Source organism: Eumetopias jubatus, unplaced genomic scaffold (assembly GCF_037043125.1).
Source record: "Eumetopias jubatus isolate StellerSeaLion01/CBP00866 unplaced genomic scaffold, mEumJub1_p1.0 scaffold_12, whole genome shotgun sequence".
Taxonomy (NCBI): Eukaryota; Metazoa; Chordata; class Mammalia; order Carnivora; family Otariidae; genus Eumetopias; species Eumetopias jubatus.
In genome coordinates, this window is record NW_028274818.1 from 47,848,885 (window position 1) to 47,872,093 (window position 23,209).

The following is a 23,209-nucleotide window of genomic DNA, read 5'->3' on the forward strand; positions in this document are numbered from 1 at the left end:
CTCAGTTGAAGGTCAGCCCCACTCACCCAGTCACTTTGACCAGAGAGTAATTGGGAGTCATAATATTTTCATTGAAACATAACTCATATCCCCCTTCTCACCTGGATTATTGGAAGAGTCTCCTCACCAGTCTCTCTACCTCCATCCTCTGCCCATTTCAATTTACCTTCAATCTTGTCTACAAAGTCACTTTTCTAAATTGCCAATCTGGCCATATTATTCCTTGCTTATAAAGCTTTGATAGCTTCTTTTGCCTATAAGATAAAATCCAAATTCTCTCATATGGTGTAAAAGGCTTTCCATTTCTTGGGCCGCCTACTTCTCTGGTCTCCTCCTTTGCCAATTTGTCAACGACCCAACACATATGAAGTCCTACCCCCTCTGGTGGAAGGCTCAGTTCTTGAAACCCACCTGAGGATCACCTGCCCATCTCCGGATATGGCTCAAACTCTGACTCCACCCAAAGAGAATTACCCCCTCCTCTCTATGGTCCTCATGGTACCATATAGATCAGGGGTACTCTACCAGAAGAAATTTTGTCCCTATTGGATACTTGCCAATGTTTGGAGACATTTTTGGTCACTGAAACTGAGAGTTTCACTTTATCACACCTGATTACACACCTGTTTCTCCCTATTAGGCTACAAATTCCTCAAGGGCAGGCCCCATACCTTACCTTTACATCCTCAGAGGTGAGCAGGGCTAAACACATAGTAGGTGCTCACTAAGTATCTGTGAAGTGAATTAATGAGAGAAAAATCAAGTCAGTCTTATCTCACCACTGTGCCTAACAAGCCAACAACTGCATCTCCAGACAAACAAGGTGGGGACATAGATGCACAAGATCAGTATAGTTAGGGGAAGTGGGTCTGGCAGAGATGCCTTCGGTTATGACCAACTACTTGACCCATAAAGGTTGAAATTGTCACTTTTCTCATGTCTTCTATCTCCTCACCACCTCCCGTATTAACCCATGTGGTCACCAAATTCTGTTGATTCTCTACCTGAGAAATAGCTCCCACACCTTGGCCATCGCCATGGTCAAAGCCCCCCACCAGCTCCCATCAGCACCACTTTTCTGTGCCCTCTTGCTTGGCTTCTCTGCCATCTGCAAATTGAGAAAGTCAAATTAAATCCCTGTAGTTTCTTCCAGCTCTAAAATGATAAGATTTGCAATCTTATCCAGTGACAATGAATTCCAGGTTTTCCATTAAATAATTCATATAAGTCAATATTCCTTCCATTTATCCATATATGGATATAAAATTTCAAAACACTAAACAGGAATAATTATAATTTAGAAAGCCTTAAAACCATCCATGACTTTATGTCTTGGAAACAAACTTGAAAGTCAACAACTGTAATTGGTCCTCCCTACCTAGTAACCCCCTCACAGATGCTGGTCTCATAACAAATCCAAACAAGGAGTAAAGTATTACGAGTACAAAAATGTGTACATGCACTTTCAACCAAGGGATGAGCAATACTTTCAATTAAAAAGGAATCTAAAAAGAAAACAGCAACATCATTGTAAGAACAGCGAGCTAGAGACTCATTCTGCTACCTCAGCACTCCCCAACCCCTCCACTTTTCGGAGATGCTGGGTTGACCTTTTTCGAAGGAATGTGATGGTCTTTCTCGGATATCGTAATTGCCATCCGTAACACCAACAGCCTTGTGTTATTATAAGCATGCGCTTGTATTACTGTTGTGTGGATGCAGAAAATGAAGTACAGATTATGTAACTTATCCATGGTCCCACAGCAGGTCCCACTTATGTAATTTATCCAGGTCCCCCAGGAGATTGAGAAGAAGCACCCAACATGCACTCCAATGCCAAGTAGGACCTTTTTCTCATCGGTTTTTCTCCTGCAAGAAATCCCTCTATCTTATTGGCAGACAGGGTGCAGTTTTGAGATTATCATTTGGCCAATTACTGGAGTAAAAATTGAGGTGCAAGTTTATTTTAGGAATGTATAGCTAGAACCCCAGATCAAATTAATTCACAAGAGAATCAAAGGCTGAGAAAAAAATAATAAATGCTACAATCGGTTTCATGCTTTTCTGAACAGGGAAATCTTTACAGGATGATAAACTGTGTTTAACTGCAACTGTTAATTTGAGTGAATATTAAGTAATCATGGTACTTTTTCCTCTATGGGCCCAATGCCGCTTCTGAATTTTTCTCAGTGTCATGCTCTAGGCAGGAACTATTAATTGAGTCAGGCACTCAGAGGAAACATTTGCCTCCCTTACATCACCCATACAATAATCAGGTTTAGAGAGTAAAAACAAATCTATTTAAATTACTTTATTATCAGTCTTGTAATATAATTGTAAAATAATGATTTTATTCCCAGTGGCCTAACTTGGAATATATGGAAGAAAGTAGTGGAATGGTTTTTCCAGAGCCATGTCAGTTATTTCGGTCCTCTTTAATAAGGTTTTTGAGAGAAAAACCTGTGTGAACTCAGTAGATATTGAAAAATACAAATAAACGAATTTTATTTCTGCCATCCTGATCTGAGCTGTTGGTGTAGAATCATAAATCTCGAATTTGAAGGGTTACCCATTCAGTGAGAAACAAGTGATTAATAGAGTAAAGGATAAATAAATGTATTCCATGTTTCAAGTTCCTCAGAAGCAAGTGGGGCAGCCCCCCTCCCCCCCAGTTCGCTGCTAGATGGAGCTTGGCCAATGAACCTTGACAAAGTCCAAGTCCTGCCTTCATCAAGGAGGCATGCGAACAGAGCCTAGCCAAGGGAAAAGCATCCCTTTCCTAAAACAAAAGTTAAACCCCTTCCGTTCTCTGATTCTTCAAGAAGCATTACATCAACAGGCTTAAGCATTAGTAAACACAATAATAAACTAATAAAAATAAATATAAACGCAAATACAAGAGAGAGTGTATGTGAAAGAGAGGAAAGGGGCCCAAAAGAGTTTTCCTTTTAGGAAAGGAAATCCCCCCCACCCCGCCTCCACAACCTTTTCAAATGTAAATCCTCCCAGGAGTAGTCCGCCGACACCAATACCTTTTGTAAAGCATCAGCAGAAAGAGTAGGGCCAGGATATAAAATAAATGAGGGGGAGGGGAGAGGCGCCCTCGGGAAGCCTCCAGGAGGATAAGGGGGCGCTTGGGGACCCTAATTCGTCGACCTCTTCTGTTCCCTCCAGCTGTCTAGCGCTGCACGAGGACCACATCCCCTAGTTCCTACGACGTTCGCAATTCCTGCGCGGAGCCCCCCCGCACTTTCGGCGATTTGCTGGCCTCCGGGGTGGGTCAGGCAACTTGAACTTGCTTTACAACTCAGATCGTCGTCTGTAGAAACCCATGTTCAAACACCACGAGGCGGCACACGGGCTTCACACAAACGCATCGCGGGAGATCGCCGGAGTCTGGGGGCTGGAAGGGCCCGCGGTCCCGCCTCCCGGCGAGCAGAGCCCCCGCCCCGCGCCCCGCCCCACGCCCGCCCACGGTCATTACAGTCCGGGGTCTCGCCCACGGTTCACTCAGCCCGGACAGCGCTCCCGGGCCGGCCCCCGACGATGGAAAGGAGGGCTCGGAGCTCCTCCAGAGAGGCCCACGGGAGAGGCGGCGGGTCCCCCCACAAGGAGAACAAGAGGGCTAGGGCGGAGAGGGGCGGCGGAGGCCGTGGGCGCCGGGACGCAGGGCGCGAGCGGGCGGGGAGCCGGGGGGAGTCCCCCGCGCCCGCAGCCACCGTGGTGGACGTGGATGAGGTCCGGGGCTCCGGTGAGGAGGGCACCGAGGTGGTGGCGCTGCTGGAGAGTGAGCGGCCCGAGGAAGGTATGGCAGGTCGGGGATGTGGGAGGCGGGGTGGCCTTTCCGCATGGTACCCAAGGGATGGCCGATCGAGGGAAACGAGTCACGGCGCTGAGAGCCACCGAGGCCAGAGCAGCCTCCTGGACCTGCTCGGATTCCCAGGAAATGAAAGGCCTGAGTTAGGACCCGCACGTCCTGCCCAGTGTGGGGACCCAAATACATCAGAAGAAATACAGTTAACATCAACTAGATACAGTTGGTCTCAGAGGCGAGCCATGGATAGGAAGTGGAAGGGAGAGTGGTCCAGGTTGGGGACCAATGAACACTTTTGGCAAAGGAATCTTGCAGCGGTTTTTGTGGCCAAGGAAGAGTATATGGGCACCTAATTTAAGTAAAGACATGCATGAACTGGTGGTTCTGGGCAACTGTGCAGCTTATTCTTCTCTCCTCATCCCCAACCCTCAGTCTTACCTAAAAGTATTTTAAACTTTCTCTGGGGTGATCATTTGGCCTCAGAACCAAGTGGAGAAGAGCTAGACCTGAATTTAAATCTCAGCTAGCTAGCCATGTGATCAGAGGTGGGGCCTTAACCAGCTATGCTAGGGGAATAACCACAGTACCTACCTCGGAGGGTAGGTATAAGGATAAAAGGAGATATGCCATCCAAAGCACTTTGCACAAAGCTTGGAGCAAAGAACAGATCCAATTTGAACAGAACCCCGTTGCAAGCTAAAATAGAGCAAAGTTAGACCAAAGGAGGGAATCACAGGGAAAAATATCTTTTTGGCTTCTGTGGGTAAAGCACCTCTTGGGAACAAATTTATCTGCTTCCAGTTCTTTTTATAGTGAATGGAAGAAAAAAATTCATTACACCTTAAGTGTAGAATGACAGTGGTCTCAAGGAAAGTCAGTAAGGAATCGTGTATTATTTTGCTTTCTGGGGGCTATGAAATTTTAACATCATTTCCTGGTTACCAGCAATGCAGTATATGCGGGAACATTGAAAGTTACGATTTGACAAAGATTCCTACAGTTGCAGTGCAGTTTATATGGACCATGTTAATGCCCTTTTGCCCAACGGACGCCCTTTCATCGGTCAGAAACTTCCAGGCATTAAAAGTTTGTTAGGTTCAATGCTACAGTATTGCTGAGGTGAGAGGTCTTGTAATTGTGTGTCAGACCACATCGGTTGGGGTGAGCCACGACGGGAGCCCCCATGTATGGGAGTCTTCACTATGTGCCAGGCACACACTGGGTGTTTTACTGAGGATTATCGTTTCCGCATCACTGACTGGAAAACATGCGGGGAAATTAAGTACCTTGCCAAAGACCTACAGCTGGAAATGGAGGAGCCAGAATTCCAGAGTACGATGACCTGACCGAAAAGCCCATCCTTGCACGGTGCTGCCCTGCTTCCGGGTCACGGTCCCAGCACTGCCACCAGCTGTGTGGCCTCAGGCAAGGCGTGTCACCTTTGTGGGCCTCACTCAGTCTCTCCAGCTATAAAGTGACTAGAGAGAGCCCAAGACCCCAAGCAATAGATGAGAAGTCCCATTGAGGCCTTGCTGAGCCCTTGTCTGGGAAGTTTCTGTGGCTTCCAGGGGCCAGGGAAGCAAGAGGAGCAAGAACACCTCCACCTCCTCACCTCCCACCATGCTCCCTCAGCCAGGCTCCTTAAGACGGGAGAGATGAAAGAGCTCCACCTTACCAAAATGTTGGAGATTCTTACACTATGTCATATCTAAGGCTCTTCCTGCCTTAACATTTAGTATTTCACTATTCATGTAAAACGAACAATTTGAATATTCAAGGAACTCATTCCAAGAGAGCAATACTTTGTGAGGAAAGCTATAAGTTAGATTTGGGCTATAAATATTAGTTTTTTGTTCACATCTCTAACTCTTATGTGAAGGCATTTTGAGGCCTTTCTTCCTTTATAAAATGATATTTTGTCTGTATGTGTATTTATTTCTTTTTACTTGCCATGGTTACCACTGGCAAGTGAAATATGTTTATAAACTAATTAAACATGGCAATACCACCCTCATTGTCCTTAAGGAAGAATATTGTAAAAACTAACATGATGTTGATAGACATCATAGATAGAGTAGCATTTCCCAAAATAGATTGCATGAGAAATAAATTTTATGGAACATGAATTTCCTTGGAGAAGACATTGCCTTGTCAGATGTTTGGGAAATCCTGGGTTAAACAAAGCTAAGAATGCTTCTTTGCTGCAGGGATTCCCCTCGCCTCAAAGTGCAGATGAGCACTAGGGAGCTCTAGAAGTAGACACAGAACACAGGATTTCCTAAATCTGTTTTCCCAGGGAACTCTTGCTTTGCGAAGCACCCTGTGGGATTAGTGTTCCGTGGGACACACTTCGGGAACTACCGTACTATAGTATTTAGCACTGATGTTAGTTTTGGGCTGATGCAGCTTGTATAGCAAGTGATCAATTTGGTGATGACCTTTCCAATTATTTTCCAGGCACAGAGATCAAATATTCAAGCCTACCAACTAGTTTTCCTCTTTTTCCCCCCCTCCCTTAAAATTAGGCTTTCCACCTTCCTAATCTTTAGTCAACACCTCTATGATGTTTTTAAACTCACAAATAGTATCCATTTGGCCAGTTTTCCAGTACCTAGAGATTAATATTCTTGAGGTTTCCATAACTGTTACATTTAAGTAATTTTCTCTATCTACTTCTCCTTCATCCTTACAATTCAATGAATATTTATGGAGAACCTATATTATGTCGGACACTATTCTACGCCCTGGGGACAGAATGTAAATAACCCAGGAGGTTTGTGTTCTTGTGATTAACTTTCCCTGAAACATTTTCATTTATCACTCAAGCAACATGGACATTCTGCAGTCCAGTTCCTCATTACTTTTATTTACAGACACTACTAGGCTAATATTACCCCAATAGAGATGATTTTTCAAAGAATGTCTGAAGATCCACACCCTAATCCAAAGAAGGGACTCTAATGGAGGAATTTGAGACATTTGGGGCAGGTGGTAGACGGGGAAGTCATTTCAGGGAAGATGAACCTCTGCACACATGTGGTTTGAATCACTTCAGAATCAACACCTGATACATGGGAAGCACACTTCAGTGATTTTCATGTATATACGAAATTCCATACATCAATGCTATGAAGACTTATCTCCTGAGAGAGCTATGAGCTAGTTATTATGAGCTAGTGAGCACCCCCACTGTGTAGATGAGGAAACAGCTTTGAAGAGTTCATTGGCCTTGCTTGAGGTCACTGGACAGAAAATGGTGGAGCAGAACTCGAACCCAAACCTTCTGCCCAGACTCTAGGCTTCTTCCAGGTACCCCACTACTGCCTTTCCAGAAGCCTGCTCCACCTGCCACAGCCCCACAGAGCCCTTCACAGACAATGTCCCATCATGTGAACTGACCAGTGATATCCAGCTCCCTCTAAATTTCCAGCAAAGTCTACACACTGCTCTGATCCTCCTGCCAAGAACTGGACCAACAAGTACTGGTCAGTGAATATGGTAACATTCCAATATAATTATTCTTTTCCTTTTTTTTTTTTTTTTTTTAGGTACCAAGTCTTCAGGTTTAGGGGTCTGTGAGTGGTTCCTTGTCCTCATATCGCTGCTCTTCATCATTGTGACCTTCCCTTTTTCGATCTGGTTCTGCATAAAGGTAAGATTCCTTGAGAACCCAATAAGGAATTTCCTCGCGCCTCTCAGGGACCCCAGGTCCACTCCTCTGTGACTTTGTATGTGCTTTGTGCTCCACATGGAAGAGCCTCCCCTCCCACTCCTCTGCCAGGAGGGCTCTTATTCCTTTCAGACCTTGCTCTCATGTAACTGTGAAGCCTTCCTTGACTCCCCAGACTATCACGTCCTTCCTTGTGTTCTTGTCTCTCTGCTTTCAGATCCATTCCAGCACTTACCGCGCATATACTCTTTGTCGACACCCAATCTCTCCCATTAGACTGAGAGCCCTCAGGTCAGGCCTACATCTAGGTCATCTGCACCCTGCAACACAGAGATCAGCCCAGAAGAGATGATGGTGTCCACTTCTGGCACTTTAGGAAACTTCTCAGGCAGCTTCTATACCATGAACGACGATTTGGCCCACAGGTGGTTACACGTGCCTGTCCCTGAAGTAAATGAAGGCCATGTCTGTTCAGGAAGCACATGCCAAGACGGAATTCGAAATGCAAGGGATTTATTGGGAGGCATTGTCTGTGAAAGATTAAGGGGAGAGAGAATCAGAGTAGGCAGAGGGAGCCTTCAGACAATGATGCAGGTCTGACAGCTGCGTTATGACATGTGAAGGAAGGAGAGGACAGAGGGAGCCTCCGACTGGGGTGTAGTGTTGGCCAGCCTGACAGGAAACTCCAGAGCAAAGTCGGCTTCAAAGAGGAGTTTCCTGATGGGCAGAAATGGCCGGGCCCGAGTACCCCCGCCATTGTTATCATTGGCTGGAGCTGCTGGGGAAGAGCATGTCCTTGGCTAGAAGGCTACAGGTGCTGCTGGAGCCATTGCTGATTGCACTCCTCATGCAGGCTCCTCTCCCCCTCCTCCTTCCTCACAAAAGGGTGTTGGATTTTGTCCAGTGTCTTTTCTGCATCCATTGAGATCTTCATGTGGTATTTACCCTTTATTCTATTGAGATGGTGTATTACATTCATTGCATTTTGGATGTTAAACCAACTGTGTGTTCCCAGTATAAATCCCACTTGGCTATGGTGTCTAATCCTCTTTATATGGTCCCAGATTCAGGCTGCTGGTAGTTTATTGAGGGTTTTAAGATTCTATATTCTTAAGAGATATTGGTCTGTAGTTTTCTTGGGATGTCTCTCTCTTGTTTTGGCATCAGGGTAATACTGGCCTCAGAGAAAGAGTTGGACGGATTTCTGTCCTCTTTGGTTTTCGGGGAGAATTTGTGAAGGACTGGTATTCCTTTCTTGTTAAATGTTTGGCACAATTCACCAGTGAAACCATCTGGTCCTGGACTTTTCTCTGTGGGAGATTTCAAAACTGCTAATTCAGTCTTTTACTTCTGGGTCTTTTCAGGGTTTGTTTTTGTTTTTGTTTTTCTCAAGTCAGTTTCAGTAGTTGCATCTATACAGGGATTTGTCCATTTCACCTAAGTTATATTTATTTTGAGGCATATAGTCTTTCATAGTGTTTTCTTTTATAATCTTTTTTTTTTATTTCTGTAAGGACAGTAATGATGTTCCTGTCATTCCTTTTTCATTCCTGATTTTGGAAATTTGAGTCTTCTTTTCCCCCCCCGATCCATTTAGCTAAATATTTGTCAATTTTGTTGATCTTTTCAAAGAACCAACTTTTGGTTGATTTTCTCTATTATTTTTCTATTTTCTGTTGCATTTATTTCCACTCTAATCTTCATTATTTTCTTCTTTCTGCTTGCCTTAGGGTTAGTTTGCTCTTCTATATCCAGTGTCTTATGGTAGACAATTAGGGTTTTGAGTATTTCTTCTCTATTATCGTAGGCATCTACAGCTATAAATTTTCCTCTAAGCACTGCTTTAGTGGCATCCCATATGTTTTGGTGTCTGTGTTTTGGTTTTCATTCAGTTCAAAATATTTTCTAATTTCTCTTTTGCTTTCTTCTTTGATCCATTGGTTATTTTAGAGTATGTCATTATTTTAGAGTATGTCATATATAAATTTCTATATATTTGTGAATTCCCCAAACTTCCTTGTTAATGATTTCCAATTTCATTCCACTGTAATCAGATAATATACTTTGTATAATTTCAATAGTTTTAAATTTATTGAGGTTTGTTTTATGACTAGCATTTGATCTATCCTACAGATGTCTCATGTGTTGTTTTTATTATTTTACAGATTTTTACTTATTTATTTGAGAGAGTGAGAGAGAGAGGGCAACAGAGGAGGGAGAGTCAGATGGAGAATCAGACTCCTCACTGAGCAGGGAGCCCGATGCAGGGCTTAATCCTGGTACTCCGGTATCGTGACCTGAGTCAAAGGTAGACGCTTAACCGACTGAGCACCCAATGCCCCAAAATTTCATGTGTTCTTGAGAAGAAAGTGTATTTTGCTGTTGTTGGGCATTGTGTGTAGATGTCTGTTAGGTCTAGTTTATGTATCATGTTGCTCAAGTCTTATTTCCTTGTTTATCTTCTGTCTAGTTGTTCTCTACATGATTGAAAGTGGAATATTAAACTCTCCAACTATTTTTGTTGCTTGAATTGTCTATTTCTCCCTTCAGTTCTTTTGGTTTTTGCTTCTTATATTTTAGATCTCTGTTTTTAGGTACATGTATGTTCATCGTTGTTATACTTTCCTAACACATTGACCCTTTTATTGTTATACAATATCTCTCTTTATCACTAGCACATTTTTGTGTTTGTTTTAAATTCCATTTTGTCTTGGGGCCTGGGTGACTCAGTGGGTTAAGCATTGGACTCTTGATTTTGACTCAGGTCATGATCTCAGGATCCTGGGATTGAGCCCCACATCAGGCTCTCTGCTCAGCAGGGAGTCTGCTTGAGGATTCTCTCTCCCTTTCCCTCTGCGCCTCCCCATGCATGTGTGTTCTCTCTCCCTCTCTAAAATAACTAAATAAATCTTTGGAGGGGGGAAGATGGTAAACCCTAAAAGTCAATTAGGTAGAGGATACTAAAGCAGAATGATGTGTAACATTTGAGCAAGGTCTTGAAGGAGTAAGGCTCCTCTGCATCTCTAGGAAGAATTTGTTTCTCCCAGTAAAAGCAGAAATGAAACAAGTAATGCCAGGGAGCCAGGAAATTGGGGATGCCTGGGGCCTGCTCTGGGAACCAAGTCTAGGCATTCATTCTCATTCATTGTTTCAACAAACAAGGCAGGATTCAGGCATAGGAGTTGTAAACCTCGGAAGGATCAACAAGACCTGGTACTTGACCCCAAGGCACTTACAGTGAGGTAAGGGAGGCTGTTCCCTTAGGAAGCACACTTCAAAATGTGTTACTTTTGGTCTCTTCATGACATTTTCATATTTGACTAATTATTATTCAGTGGAGCTTTCTAAAGTGGAGGGAGGATGAAGAAGGAAAACATGTCTACAGTCACAAATAATCCATTTGTTCAACAGAAGTTCACAGGTGGGGCATATATGCAAATAAACAGACCAAATAAGCTAATGATAAGCAAGTAGTAGAACCCAGATTTTGGGGCGCCTGGGTGGCTTAGTTGTTGGGCGTCTGCCTTCGCCTTGGGTCATGATCCCAGGGTCCTGGGATTGGGCCCTGCATCAGGCTCCCTGCTCCACGGGAAGCCTGCTTCTCCCTCTCCCACTCCCCCTGCTTGGGTTCCCTCTCTCGCTGTGTCTCTCTCTGTTAAATAAATAAATAAAATCTTTAAAAAAAGGGGGGGGGCGCCTGGGTGGCTCAGTTGTTAAGCATCTGCCTTCGGCTCAGGTCATGATCCCAGGGTCCTGGGATCGAGCCCCACATCGGGCTCCCTACTGCACGGGAAGCCTGCTTCTCCCTCTCCCAGTCCCCCTGCTTGTGTTCTCTCTCTCGCTGTCTCTCTCTCTCTCTCTGTCAAATAAATAAATAAAATCTTAAAAAAAAAAAAAGAACCCAGATTTTGATACTGGGCCAGAAAAATGAAGTTTATTTTTGAAGCAGTGTGTGTTACCTTTCCTGTTTCTCTCCTAACATGCAGACATTTCTACACAGAGAATCTCCCTTTTTGTCATTTAAAAATAACTACACATTTTTAGGGCACACTTAATTTTTCTAGATACAATCACCAATGAGAATTGGCAAAATGAAATCCAAATGAATCATTTTGAAGCAACCTCAGAAGAAATTGCTATTTGAAACAAATAGCTATTTATTTATTTTTTTTTTTTAAGATTTTATTTATTTATTTGACACAGAGAGAGAGAGAGCGAGAGCAGGAACACAAGCAGGGGGGGTGGGGGGGGGAGAAGCAGGCTTCCCACCAAGCAGGGAGCCCGATGTGGGACTCGAACCCAGGACCCTGGGATCATGACCTGATCCAAAGGCAGACGCTTAATGACTGAGCCACCCCGGCGCCCCAACAAATAGCTATTTAATAGCTATTTCTATTAAATAACGAATGTGGGATCCATATAGAAGCTAATAATGGCAGAAGTCACAGCAAAATACAAGATTAAACATACTGTGGTTTTCTTGATTTTGATATGTTGGACGTAGTAGAAGCATTATTTTTTAGATAATCATGACTCTTTAATCAAAATTCTGTTCATGGGCTCTAAAATTAACATGGCCAATATACTTGCACTGGTTTCTGACGTTCTACACTTACTAAGTGTAGATTTTGGAAATGTAAATATTAATAGAAATTTTTTCTTGGTTCTCAAAACTAAAGTTTTTTGATATATAGGATCACTCTCATGTGCCAAGGCCTTTTGAAGACTTTATTTTTCTTTCTTGGAATGTTTCAAAAGTATTATTTTTCCCTTCAGGTTGTACAAGAGTATGAGAGAGTAATAATATTCCGACTGGGACACCTGCTTCCTGGGAGAGCCAAAGGCCCTGGTATGAAACACCCTTCCACCCCCCATAGACTTGCCAATTTCTTCAATCCATGCATATTTGTAATATGGATCTCAGATTATATGAAGTAATCTGATTCGTGATATCTGCATTTTCTAATCTGTTACTTGTAACACAGGTTATGAAAGATTCTTCAGAGAGCATTACTATCGGGTAACAGTGGCCAAGAAAGAGGCTGGGTGCAGAGTCAAGTGCCGGGGCCAGGCTGGCTGGACTAGCAAGTAGGCTTAGGACCCATGGCTGGGCACTGGTTTGAGCAGAACATGTTTTGGTTAGAGTGCTGAGCAAAGCTGAGCTAGTTCAGATCCAGGGGGTCAGACCAAACCATGGGAGATAGGAAAATTCCAGCATCCAAATGACAAATTGGCCTTCGGTTCATGGAATTTAGAAAACATAGATGGAGCATTTCCTGTGTCTTAGATACTGTATAACTGCCCGGGAGGTGAAGATGGATAAATGAGACATGGTTTCGGATCTCTAGGACCTTAAAGTCTAGTGGAGTTGATGTCCAAAGGTCCAAGCACAGATGGAAATATGGTTAGTCCACAAAGTCTAAAGTAGTTGGGGTTTGGAGATTCCAGCTAGCCAGAAAGGCATGGGAAGGAGTGAAGTCCCAGGTGCATATATTGGAAGTTCCAAGCCAGCTCTACAGAAACAAGTAGAAAATAGAGACTAGACTAGAAGACACAAATCCGAGTTTGGCGATTCAGAACAAACAGACGGGTCCACGCAAAAGTAGAACCAGACCCTGTGGTCTAGGACAGGGACCATCTTGTTCCGGTTCTAGTTTTCAGCATCCTTCTTTATTGGGGCTAGAAAGGGCTAGTAGCTGGGCTGCTCCTCAGGGAGGTCCTGGGCTCTGTGAGGTGCTGCTGGTTGGCTCTTACAGGAGCCCACACTGTCCAGTGGCTCTCAGAAAATCTCAATAAATCAATTTAAAAATATTTACTGCACATTGACTTTGTATATTACATTAGGTAACACGAAGCTGGTATCATGATATTGCTATTGTGATACCCTCTGGGGTTCACATTTTAAGAAGTACCACATGGAGGTTGCCGGCTCTATAGTTGGTCATGTTGGTACATGCATGGATTCAAAAATAATTTTACAGAGGCCCTAAAAGGCACTAAGTCAAGCACTAAAACTAACAAGAGTGCATGAGACACTCTTGTTAGGGAGTTAAATCCAGTGAAGAAGACAGACATGTTACTCAAGATCTGGAGGGGTCAGCACCATGACCAAGGTGACCATACAGCCCATTTTGCTGGGATTAATCCCTGCTTATGTGTGTCATCCTGGAGTAAGTTGTAACGATGCTCACCTTTCACCCTCAAAAGTGTCCTAGATTGAACAAAAAATTGTAGGGTAACTTTAGCAACCACAAACTCACTATTGGGGTAGAGGTGGGATTGCCCAATCAGTCTGTGTGTAGTTGGAGGCTAAGGAAAGCAATGTAATATGCAACCTGACCCCGAAGAGGTGAACCCCAAACAATCTCCATACTAACCATTCACCTGTCAATCTCTCCACCCCCCCCCCCCCAGGCCTTTTCTTCTTTTTGCCCTGCCTGGATACCTACCACAAGGTTGACCTTCGCCTCCAAACTTTGGAGATACCCTTTCATGAGGTAAGTCAAATGATGGATTTTGCTTTCTCTCTACGCTTTGTATGGCTGAGCTACCAATTCTGGTCCCAGTCAAAATGACTATTTAAGCTCAAAAGTGAAAGAGGAAAGTAGAGATATGGACTGTATCAAAATTAAAAACTCCTGTGTATCAAAGGACACTATCAAAAGAATAAACAGATAACCTATGGGTGGGAGAAAATATTTGCAAATAATACTTCTGATAAGGGATTAATACCCGTAATATATAAAGAAATCTTACAAATCAACAAGAAAGCAAACAACTCACTTAAAAATGGGCAAAGGACTTTGTGATGGTTAATTTTATGTGTCAGCTTGGCTAGGCTAGCTTCCCCTTTTATCAGAGTGTATCCTTTCAAATTTTTCTATGTATGTGGTTATATTTACAGACAGGTGTACATATCATACTATTTCATAACATGTCTTTTTTCCCTCAACACTCTGTTAGATCATGTTTTCATATAGTAGCTATATTTCTACCCCTTTGTCTTATTTTTTTTCAAGATTTTATTTTTAAGTAATCTCTGCACCCAACATGGGGCTTGAACTCGCAACCCCGAGATCAAGAGTCGCCTGCTCTTCCCACTGAGCCCCCTAGGTGCTCTTTGTTTTTAAATGGACACATAGCATTTCATTGTATGGATGTACCACAATTCACAATTCCCTGTTGCGAATGTTAATTAATTTCTAATTTTTTATTATAATAAGCAACACTATGAATGACATCCTTGCAGCTAAATCCTTAAAAATATGTCTTTGTGATAAGTGTCTAAAAATGGAAATGTTGAGAAGGAGCAGCTTTTAGGGCTCTTGGTGTGTAGCACCAGTCTGCCCTCTAGTGGACACTCAGCAAACAACATATCACCGCTCTTGTTTCCCAGAACGTGCTTCTGTTTTAAGCACATTTTTTGGCATCGGTTTTTTTTTTTTTAAGATTTTTGTTTTATTTATTCAACTGACAGAGATACAGAGAAAGAGAGAGCATGAGCAGGGGGAGAGGCAGAGGGAGAGGGAGAAGCAGGCTCCCCACTGAGCCAGGAGCCTGATGTGGGGCTCGATCCCCGGACCCCAGGATCATGACCTGAGCCAAAGGCAGATGCTTAACCATCTGAGCCACCTAGGTGCCCCTTGGCATCGTTTTAAAAAGACCTGATATACAATTTACTGAATGTTTTTGTCTGAGAAAATTATTCCTGATATTTTTACAAAACTAGTTACAACAGGATTCCTTTAAATTGTGAGTTCTTTAGTGTATTTCATAAAAACTCCATCATCTTCAAAAACATCTATTTCGGATAAAAGGGTGGGCCAACGACTTTTTTTTTCCTATAATCTTACTGAGAAAATTTCCCTTGAACACATTTAGCTTCTCTATCACCCACCCTGGGAAAGGAGCCCTAAACTAAGTCCTGTTCGGGATGCCTAGGTGGCTCAGTCGGTTAAGCAGCTTCCTTTGGCTCAGGTCATGATCCCAGGGTTCTGGGATCGAGTCCCACATTGGGCTCCCTGCTCAGTGGGGCGTCTGCTTCTCCTTCTGCCTCTGCCCCTCCCCCTGCTTGTGCACACTCTCTCTCTGTCTCTGATAAATAAATAAAAATCTTTAAAAAAAAATCATGTTCTCCAAACTCCTTTTTCTGCCCAGATTGTGACCAAAGACATGTTTATAATGGAGATGGATGCCATCTGCTACTACCGAATGGAAAATGCCTCGCTCCTCCTAAGCAGTCTTGCTCACGTGCCCAGAGCTGTCCAATTTCTTGTGCAGACCACCATGAAGCGTCTCCTAGCACACCGATCCCTCACTGAAATTCTTCTAGAGAGGAAGAGCATTGCCCAAGATATAAAGGTACTTCAACAAATTTATCATCGAATATGTTGAAATACCTCTTTCTCTTTTATTCATTTCTTCATCAGTCATTTATTGAAGCACATGCAATGGAAGCATCTGGCAGGCGTTCACTGTTGAAGGTACCATCCTTCAAGGAGCTGACAGCTGAGTGAGAGGTTGCCAGATTGACCCTCAGTCAACCAGGTGATGACTAGTCAGTCATTGCCACAGGTTCTGCCCTTCCTCCCCCCACCCTGGTGGCTCTAGACTCACTGGAACGTGCCCCCAGAGCCCAAAGAGAGCTGGCAGGGAGGATGGGGCCACGTGGGACACGTGGCTGGTCCCACAGACACGAGAAGGCATGGTTCCTGGGAGCTGAAAGTCTGCTGGGGAAACGGGCAAAGTTAAATAGTTCAAATAAGACTTTCAGCTAAAGAAAAAATGTCACAGACCCTTACATGATTAATCTCCCAATCAATCACTGAGATTTAATTGATTGGGAATTAGGGAGGGAATCGAGGAGCAGGAAGTGCTTCATGGGCAGCCTCATCCAGCCGCCAGGCAGCAAGCTCAGCCTCCTCACCCACGGCCATGGTGGCATCTCCCCTTCTTACCAAGACAATGTGGCAAAGGTACTGAGACGGGAGAACAAAGCCGGATTCCTGGCAGGTGGCCAAATGGCAGTTACCACCAGTCAGGGAGCCTATTGTGGGGGCCACAGGCACCCCGGCCCAGAATCGAGTCAGGAAGGTCAGAATGTTGTCTCGCGGAAAGGAGGACCTCCAGCAGAAGGGCCAGAGGACCAATGGCATTTAGGTAGTGATTGTGCCTGATGGCGCCCCAGCGCTCACTCATCTTCGGAGGCGACTTGTCCAGCTTGTTACTGCTAAAACTGAGATTAGCGTCTTGGTGGAAAAGGGACAAATTCAGAAACAAAAGAACCTAAAAAGAAACAAGAAATTAGAACAAAAGGGACACGGGCAGTTCCTGCTCTGGAAATTAAAAACCACTCCAGGGGAGCCTGGGTGGCTCAGTCATTGGGCGTCTGCCTTTGGCTCAGGTCATGATCCCAGGGTCCTGGGATCTAGCCCCCCCCCCCCCCCCCGCATCAGGCTCCCTGCTCAGCGGGAAGCCCGCTTCTCCCTCCCCCACTCCCCCTGCTTGTGTTCCCTCTCTCGCTGTGTCTCTCTCTGTCAAATAAATAAATAAAACCTTAAAAAAATAAAACACTCCAGTGTGCTCCCCCTCGGCACCCTCAGCCTCTCTTCCTGTTCACCCCTCCCCTCTAAAGGATAGAGGACAAGGTCACACAGCAGGCAGGTAGTGTTCTCCGGATGACTGAACAAATGAGCCAACTGTTGTAGCCCCACCCCTTGCCATCCCCCCCAACCCCCCATGGGCTAACCCTCCATCCGCCTCAGCGTTTCTCCGGCATTTTCCGTGGGCCTCCTCTGCAAGGAATGTTTCCCTTTTCTCCACAGGCGAAGTCCTATTTGTCTTTTAAGATGCCACCTCCTCTGTGAGGTCTTTTCAACACTCCTTCCTCTCATCACCCCCTCTCCCCCACCCAGATGAGTCAGCCTTCTCAGGGCTCTTGGTGCACTAAGCTAGCTAGCTGTCCAGCCACTGAGAAATCACCAGACACCAGTGAACCAGAAAAGAGTAGGGTCCCCCCTGGGGCGTGCCATGCCCTGCCCCTCTTTTCCAGAGCCCACAGTTCATTGTCTTCTGCCTTCTGGGCCTGGGAGGTGGAGCAAATGGGTGCCACGGGCAGGAAGGAAGCACCTCTAAATGAAAACCGTTTGGGAGAGATTAGACTCTGGTTCTTTAATAAGTGCATCTTAAAACAGATTTATCGAGTTCACTGTCTGTATTGGTTTCCCATTGCTTCTGTGACAAATTACCACACACTTGGTGACTTACAACAATGCCAATTTAATCTCATGCAGTTTTGAAGGCCAGGAGTCCAAAAATAGTTTCACTGGGGCCAAAGTCAAGGTGTCAGCAGGGCAGCTTCATTCTGGAGGTTCCAAGAGGAGAAATCATTTCCTTGCCTTTTCCATCTTCTAGCAGCCCCGTTTCCCCAGCTCGTGACCCCTTCCTCAATCTTCACAGCCCATCCCTCCAAACTCTGCCCCCAGAACCACATCACCTTCTCCTCCTCTGTAGTAACATCTCCCTCTGTTCCCCCTTAAAAGGATACTTGTGACTGCATTTGGGCCCCACAGGGAAGATCCTGGATAATCGCCCCATAAATTGGGCAATTTTAACTTAATCCCATCTGCAAGGTCTCTTCTGGGGTAACATTCACAGGTTTCAGAGATAAGAGCATGGATGTCTTAGGGAGCCATTATTCAGCCTACCACACCATCTTTAATTCCACAAGTATTTATTGAGTGGCACTGTGCAAAGTTAAGCAACTTTATTTTTTTAAGAGAGAGAGAGAGCAGGGAGAGTGGCAAAGGGAGAGAGAGAGAGAATCTCAAGCCAAGGCTCCACACTCAGCATGGAGCCCCATGTGGGGCTCGATCTCATGATGCTGAGATCATGACCTGAGCCAAAATCAATGGTCAGATTCTTAACCAGCTGAGCCACCCAGGTGCCCTAAAGTTAAGCAACTTTTTTGCAAGGCACCGTAACATTGAAAAAAAAAAGGAAATGAATGTGCCTTCAGAGGAAATGTACTTTCTCAGTTCAGAACAATGGCCATGAAGGCACAGGGGTGCTCTACTCACACCTGGAGGTTCTCACTGACATGTCAACTCTTCCCTCCACAGGTGGCCTTGGATTCAGTGACCTGTATTTGGGGAATCAAAGTGGAGAGAACAGAAATGTGGGTAGGAAATTAAGCAAGAAGAACAATGTGATAAAGGGAAATATTTTGGTTTTATTTTAAAATAATTTTTAAAAATTATTTTCAATGAGTACTATAGCCACATTGGCATAAATTCGGACAAAGGAAAAAATTACCTAGTACTCGGAGCCATAACACAACCACTGTAACATTTAGGCAAATTACTTTCATGATTTTCTCTCCATGGAGTTAAAATAATTTTTTGAGATAAAATTCACATAACAAAAAAACTCACCCTTATAACCATTTGGAAGCACAGCGAGTGTTTTTATTATATTCATGGAGTGGTGTAACCATCATTACTGTCTAATTCCAGAACATTTTCATCACCCCAAAAAGAAAGCTCACACCTGTCAAGCAGGGACTCCTCACTGCTCCCTTTCCCCCCAGCCCGAAGACACTGATCTCTGTGTACTTGGCTATCCTGGACATTTCATACAAATGTTACATGGCCTTTTGTGTTTGGCTGCTTTCATTTAGTACGTTGTTTTCAAGGTTCATCTGTGGTGAAGCAGGAATCAGGACGTCATTCCTTTTGACGGTCAAATATCCATTGTGTGGTTGGTTACAGCTCATCTGGTTAACCTGCTCGTTCGATGATGGACATTTGGGTTGTTTCCACTTTAGGACTATTCTGAAGAACACCGCAGTGCCCGTTCGTGTGCAGGCTTTTGTGAGAACATGTTTTCACATATACCTAGCAGTAGAATTACTGACTCATATAGTAACTATGTTTAACTCTCCATGGAACTGCCAAATTGTTTTCTAGCTATGTCATTTTCATAGTTACAAACAGGGTAAAAATACAATTTTGTTTCTTTTATGTAATATGTTAAGTATTACTCTTATGTGGTCAGTTCTACTCTTTTCAAAATCAGTTCCTTTATAAACTTAGATGCCTTCCCTTATCATGGATAGTATGACTCATCAAAGCTGTTTTTCATTGTTCAAATTCAATAGCTGGAATTTAGATTAAACCTTAAGTGGGAAAAATCATAATCATCTATCGACAAAAGAATGTGTTCTACTTGCACAGAGCAAACCAGGGCGCTGCTGTATCATCAGTGATCATGAGTGTCTGCAGTTGAGGCACTGACTTTCGAGTGGCCCTTCTCTGCCCACCATTGGCCTCAGAGGTCTAGGGACGGCCACCCTGTTAGATCAGAATTTGCGGGGCATTCTGAAATAACAACAGAGACGTTGGCCAGTCTGGCTGAACCCCTGGCTGCTAAAAGCAGTGCTGCACACCTACCTGTCCACACTCTTTCTTTTCCAGCAAGGATGTCAGGCTGCCGGCGGGGCTCCAGCACTCCCTGGCTGTGGAGGCCGAAGCACAGAGACAGGCCAAAGTGCGGGTGAGCCAGCGCGGCGCAGGCCCGCCTCCCACTAAGAACGTTTCCCTGCTGCTTCCTCACCTCCCACTCATCCAGAGCTGGTGCCCCCCACCCCACCCTATTAAAAGTATTCCCTTAAAGCGTGTTCATAGCCGCCTGACTAATGCCACTCGGCCTTTCCCGCGATGCCCTCTCTCTGAAGCCACTGGAAACAGTGAGCTCCTCCTCCTCGAGTCTTGCCGTCACTCGGCCTCCTGAAAGGCATCTCCCCACCCGCCATCCCTCTTCCCTCGAGCTGGCATCTTTCCTAGGTAACATCAGCCACCTGTCACCTCTGGCTTAATGCGTGAATGACAGCAGACCCGTATCCCTAGCTGCGTGCAGGCTGTGGAGGGACGACCACGATGAGGCCCGATTCGCTCAATACCAGAGCCCAGAGAAGGTGGCACCACGCACAGCCTCCAGGCAGGCCTGCCGGCTGCCCCCAACAGCTCCTGGGGATGGAGGTGGGGTGGGAGGGGAGCTGGGAAAAGGAGGAGGACTGAGGGGGAGACAGACTGCTCTTAAAGAACAGAAAGCAGGTGAAGAAGAACCCCACCACAGAAGAGCTCAGTAACCGGGGAGTGTTGACAGGAGGAAGGGAAGAAAGTGGTCCTCTGGGCAGAGTTGCTTCTAGATCTGAGTCTAGTCCCCTTTGTCCACTTTAAGGTGGCATTTGGGTGGTAAGTTTCGTGCTTTTTCCTCTGAAATGCTCACTCGTCCATTTTGCCCTGGTTAGGAGTCCCCGCTTCAGGCTTCCAAGTCCTCGCCTAGAATGCTGGCCAACTTTTTCTCAATGTGGCAAAATCCTACTAATCGTCAAGGCCCTGCAGACATAATTAATTACTCCCCTAACACATCACTATGCTTGTCAGGGCCCTTGATAAATTCGGCCCAAAATTACGGCGAAGAGCGCGGCCGATCTCCCCTCGACCAGGATCCTTGAGAAAGAAGGCCGTCAGCCTGCTGGCTGTTTCACAGGGCCTGGCACCAGGCGGTGCTCCGTGCTCGTTTGCTGAGGGACACCGAATAGCGAGTATGAACAAACCAGTTTGCTTCTCCTCACATCTGTTCCCAGGTGATCGCCGCGGAGGGGGAGAAGGCCGCGTCCGAGTCCCTGAGAAGGGCAGCTGAGATTCTGGCAGGCACTCCGGCCGCTGTTCAGCTGCGGTACCTCCACACCCTCCAATCCCTGTCCACCGACAAACCTTCCACGGTGGTTTTGCCTCTGCCATTTGACTTGCTCAATTTCCTGTCTTCGCCCAGCAGTAGAACTCAAGGAAGCCTCCCCTTCCCCAGTCCTTCCAAACCTGTCGAGCCACCAAGTCCTAAAAGGAAAGACTCTCCCATGCTGTAGGAGGAGTCACAGGGAACAGGCCTGGAAAGGTGACAGCCACATCCCCAAGGGAAGCATGCTGTCCTCACGTCCCGTGCTTTCTTCGGTGGCCACACAGAATGCCCTCGGAATGCACAGTCACAACTCAGCAATCCCAAACAATTGTGAGGGACAGTGAGATGATGTAATGACAAGTTTAGATGGATCATTTTAATTAGAGTAACTATGGGAGAGAGCTTTAGCCAACATTCTACTCTGGAAAGAATTTTGTGTCTCTTTTGCTGTATGCCCCCTGGCCCCTTTGGCAAGGTCTCTGCTGCTCCCGTGGCCCTTTTATTGTGTTCATCACAGGTTATTGTAATCCTGTAGTTAAGATGCAGGCTTCTCTCCAGCTGTACTATGAACTCCTCAAAGGCACATCTTGGTCACTGGCTCCCCCCACCCCCGCCCCAACTACACTCAACCCTGTATGTTCCACCCTATGGTCTTCACATCTAACCCCGAGAGGTGCACCACAGTGACACTTAAATGTTCCTGAGCGAATGTACTTGGGCTGGATATAAAATTTACATCTAATTAAAAGAATTTAAAAGGAATTCTTTTTATGGGTCCTCATTTTTAAAATAGAGAAATAAAAGGACAAAAACATTTACCTGATACATGTTGCTTAAAATCTTAAGAAGCATCACTGTAAACATGGGACTGACGTATTCTCGGTATAGCATTTACCAGCTTGCTTATTTCTCAAACAGTAATGACATTATGTGACCTGTACATGTCCTGAAGCATTCTTTTCTAGTACAGATATTCTTTAAGTATATTCTTATAAGTCTTACTTTCCATTAACTTGTCTTACTCAATTAGAAATATGTATCTATAGAAAAAAATTAGACAAGTAAATAAGAAAGCATCCTGAGGTATACAGCAAATCCTCTATAGCCTTAAAAAAATCAATATTATAAAATCTTACTAACATCCCCAAAATATTACTAATATCATGTATGTTAGTAAAATGCTACTTATAATGGGGATTTCCATGTTGCTAGTGCAGAAAGAAATGGTGGTAACTATTTGGTGGTTGTGCCTTTTTATTCTTTGTTATCCCCGGTTATTATTTTATATTGGAGATGTGTTCCTGCTATCCCTAAGGGAGAACTTTAAACATTTTACATAAACATACTTGTAAAGGGTTTTTGTTTATGAATGTTAACCCATAAAACCCTACAGAGCATTATTTCAAGAGAGAAAATGTATTCTGAGCTCCTAGGAATGGACCTAGAAACTTTTATAGTATTGTGTCTGTTGGGGACGACCTGGTTCCCCACTATGTTTAAGTAACAGAAACAGGGCCCAAGATCAAGGATGCTTTGCCTTTCCTGTTCTCTCTCGATCACTTCCACACTTCTGCCCTCTCTGCCTTTCCTCCTGTTTTCCAACAAAAAAAGACCAAAAACTCCCTAGCGGCACATGCTAATATAGCAGTATATAATGATGCCATCCTAGGGCCATCCCTGTCCTACACCTCTAAGCCTCCTTCTCACCTCCATCCACAACTGGGAAAGCCACACACTCTAGCCCAAGCCTGCAAGCCCAAGGGCGTTGGCCAAGCAATGCATCTTCCCAAGATTATGCAGAACTGTTAGATGATTTCAAAACCCACATATTCATATAATCATGCCCAATTCGTTTATTATTTTAGCAATCAGCTTATATGGTTACTATGTACTGAGATGATAACATTGAATTTTGTTTCAAAAGCCTATTTCATCCATTTCTGAAAAATATTTCCATATCTTCTCAAAAGAAGTTTCCCTCCCTA

At 44.6% G+C, this 23,209-nt stretch overlaps 1 protein-coding gene across 2 annotated transcripts; it reads left to right on the top strand.

The window, feature by feature from the left end:
• Nucleotides 1-3,516: 3,516 nt before the first annotated feature.
• Nucleotides 3,517-21,411, top strand: NPHS2 (NPHS2 stomatin family member, podocin). 2 transcript variants are annotated; one of them, XM_028121588.2, is made up of 8 exons: nt 3,517-3,805; nt 7,363-7,466; nt 12,261-12,333; nt 13,899-13,981; nt 15,642-15,845; nt 18,605-18,660; nt 19,958-20,036; nt 21,133-21,411. In XM_028121588.2, exons 1-8 carry the CDS (start codon nt 3,547-3,549, stop codon nt 21,409-21,411), a joined length of 1,137 nt encoding a protein of 378 aa, XP_027977389.1. In that variant the 5' UTR covers nt 3,517-3,546. The 2 variants fall into 2 exon arrangements, with proteins under 2 accessions (XP_027977389.1, XP_027977390.1); XM_028121589.2 differs by lacking the exon at nt 15,642-15,845 and having other exon boundaries at nt 3,547-3,805.
• The last annotated feature ends 1,798 nt before the right edge of the window (nt 21,412-23,209 follow it).

Coding starts and splice junctions, on each gene's coding strand:
- NPHS2 (XM_028121588.2), top strand. CDS start 3,547: ATGGAAAGGAGGGCTCGGAGCTCCTCCAGAGAGGCCCACGGGAGAGGC. Junction 12,334..13,898: donor TGGGAGAGCCAAAGGCCCTG/GTATGAAACACC, acceptor CCCCCCCCCCAG/GCCTTTTCTTCTTTTTGCCC. Junction 18,661..19,957: donor AAAGTGGAGAGAACAGAAAT/GTGGGTAGGAAA, acceptor TTTCTTTTCCAG/CAAGGATGTCAGGCTGCCGG.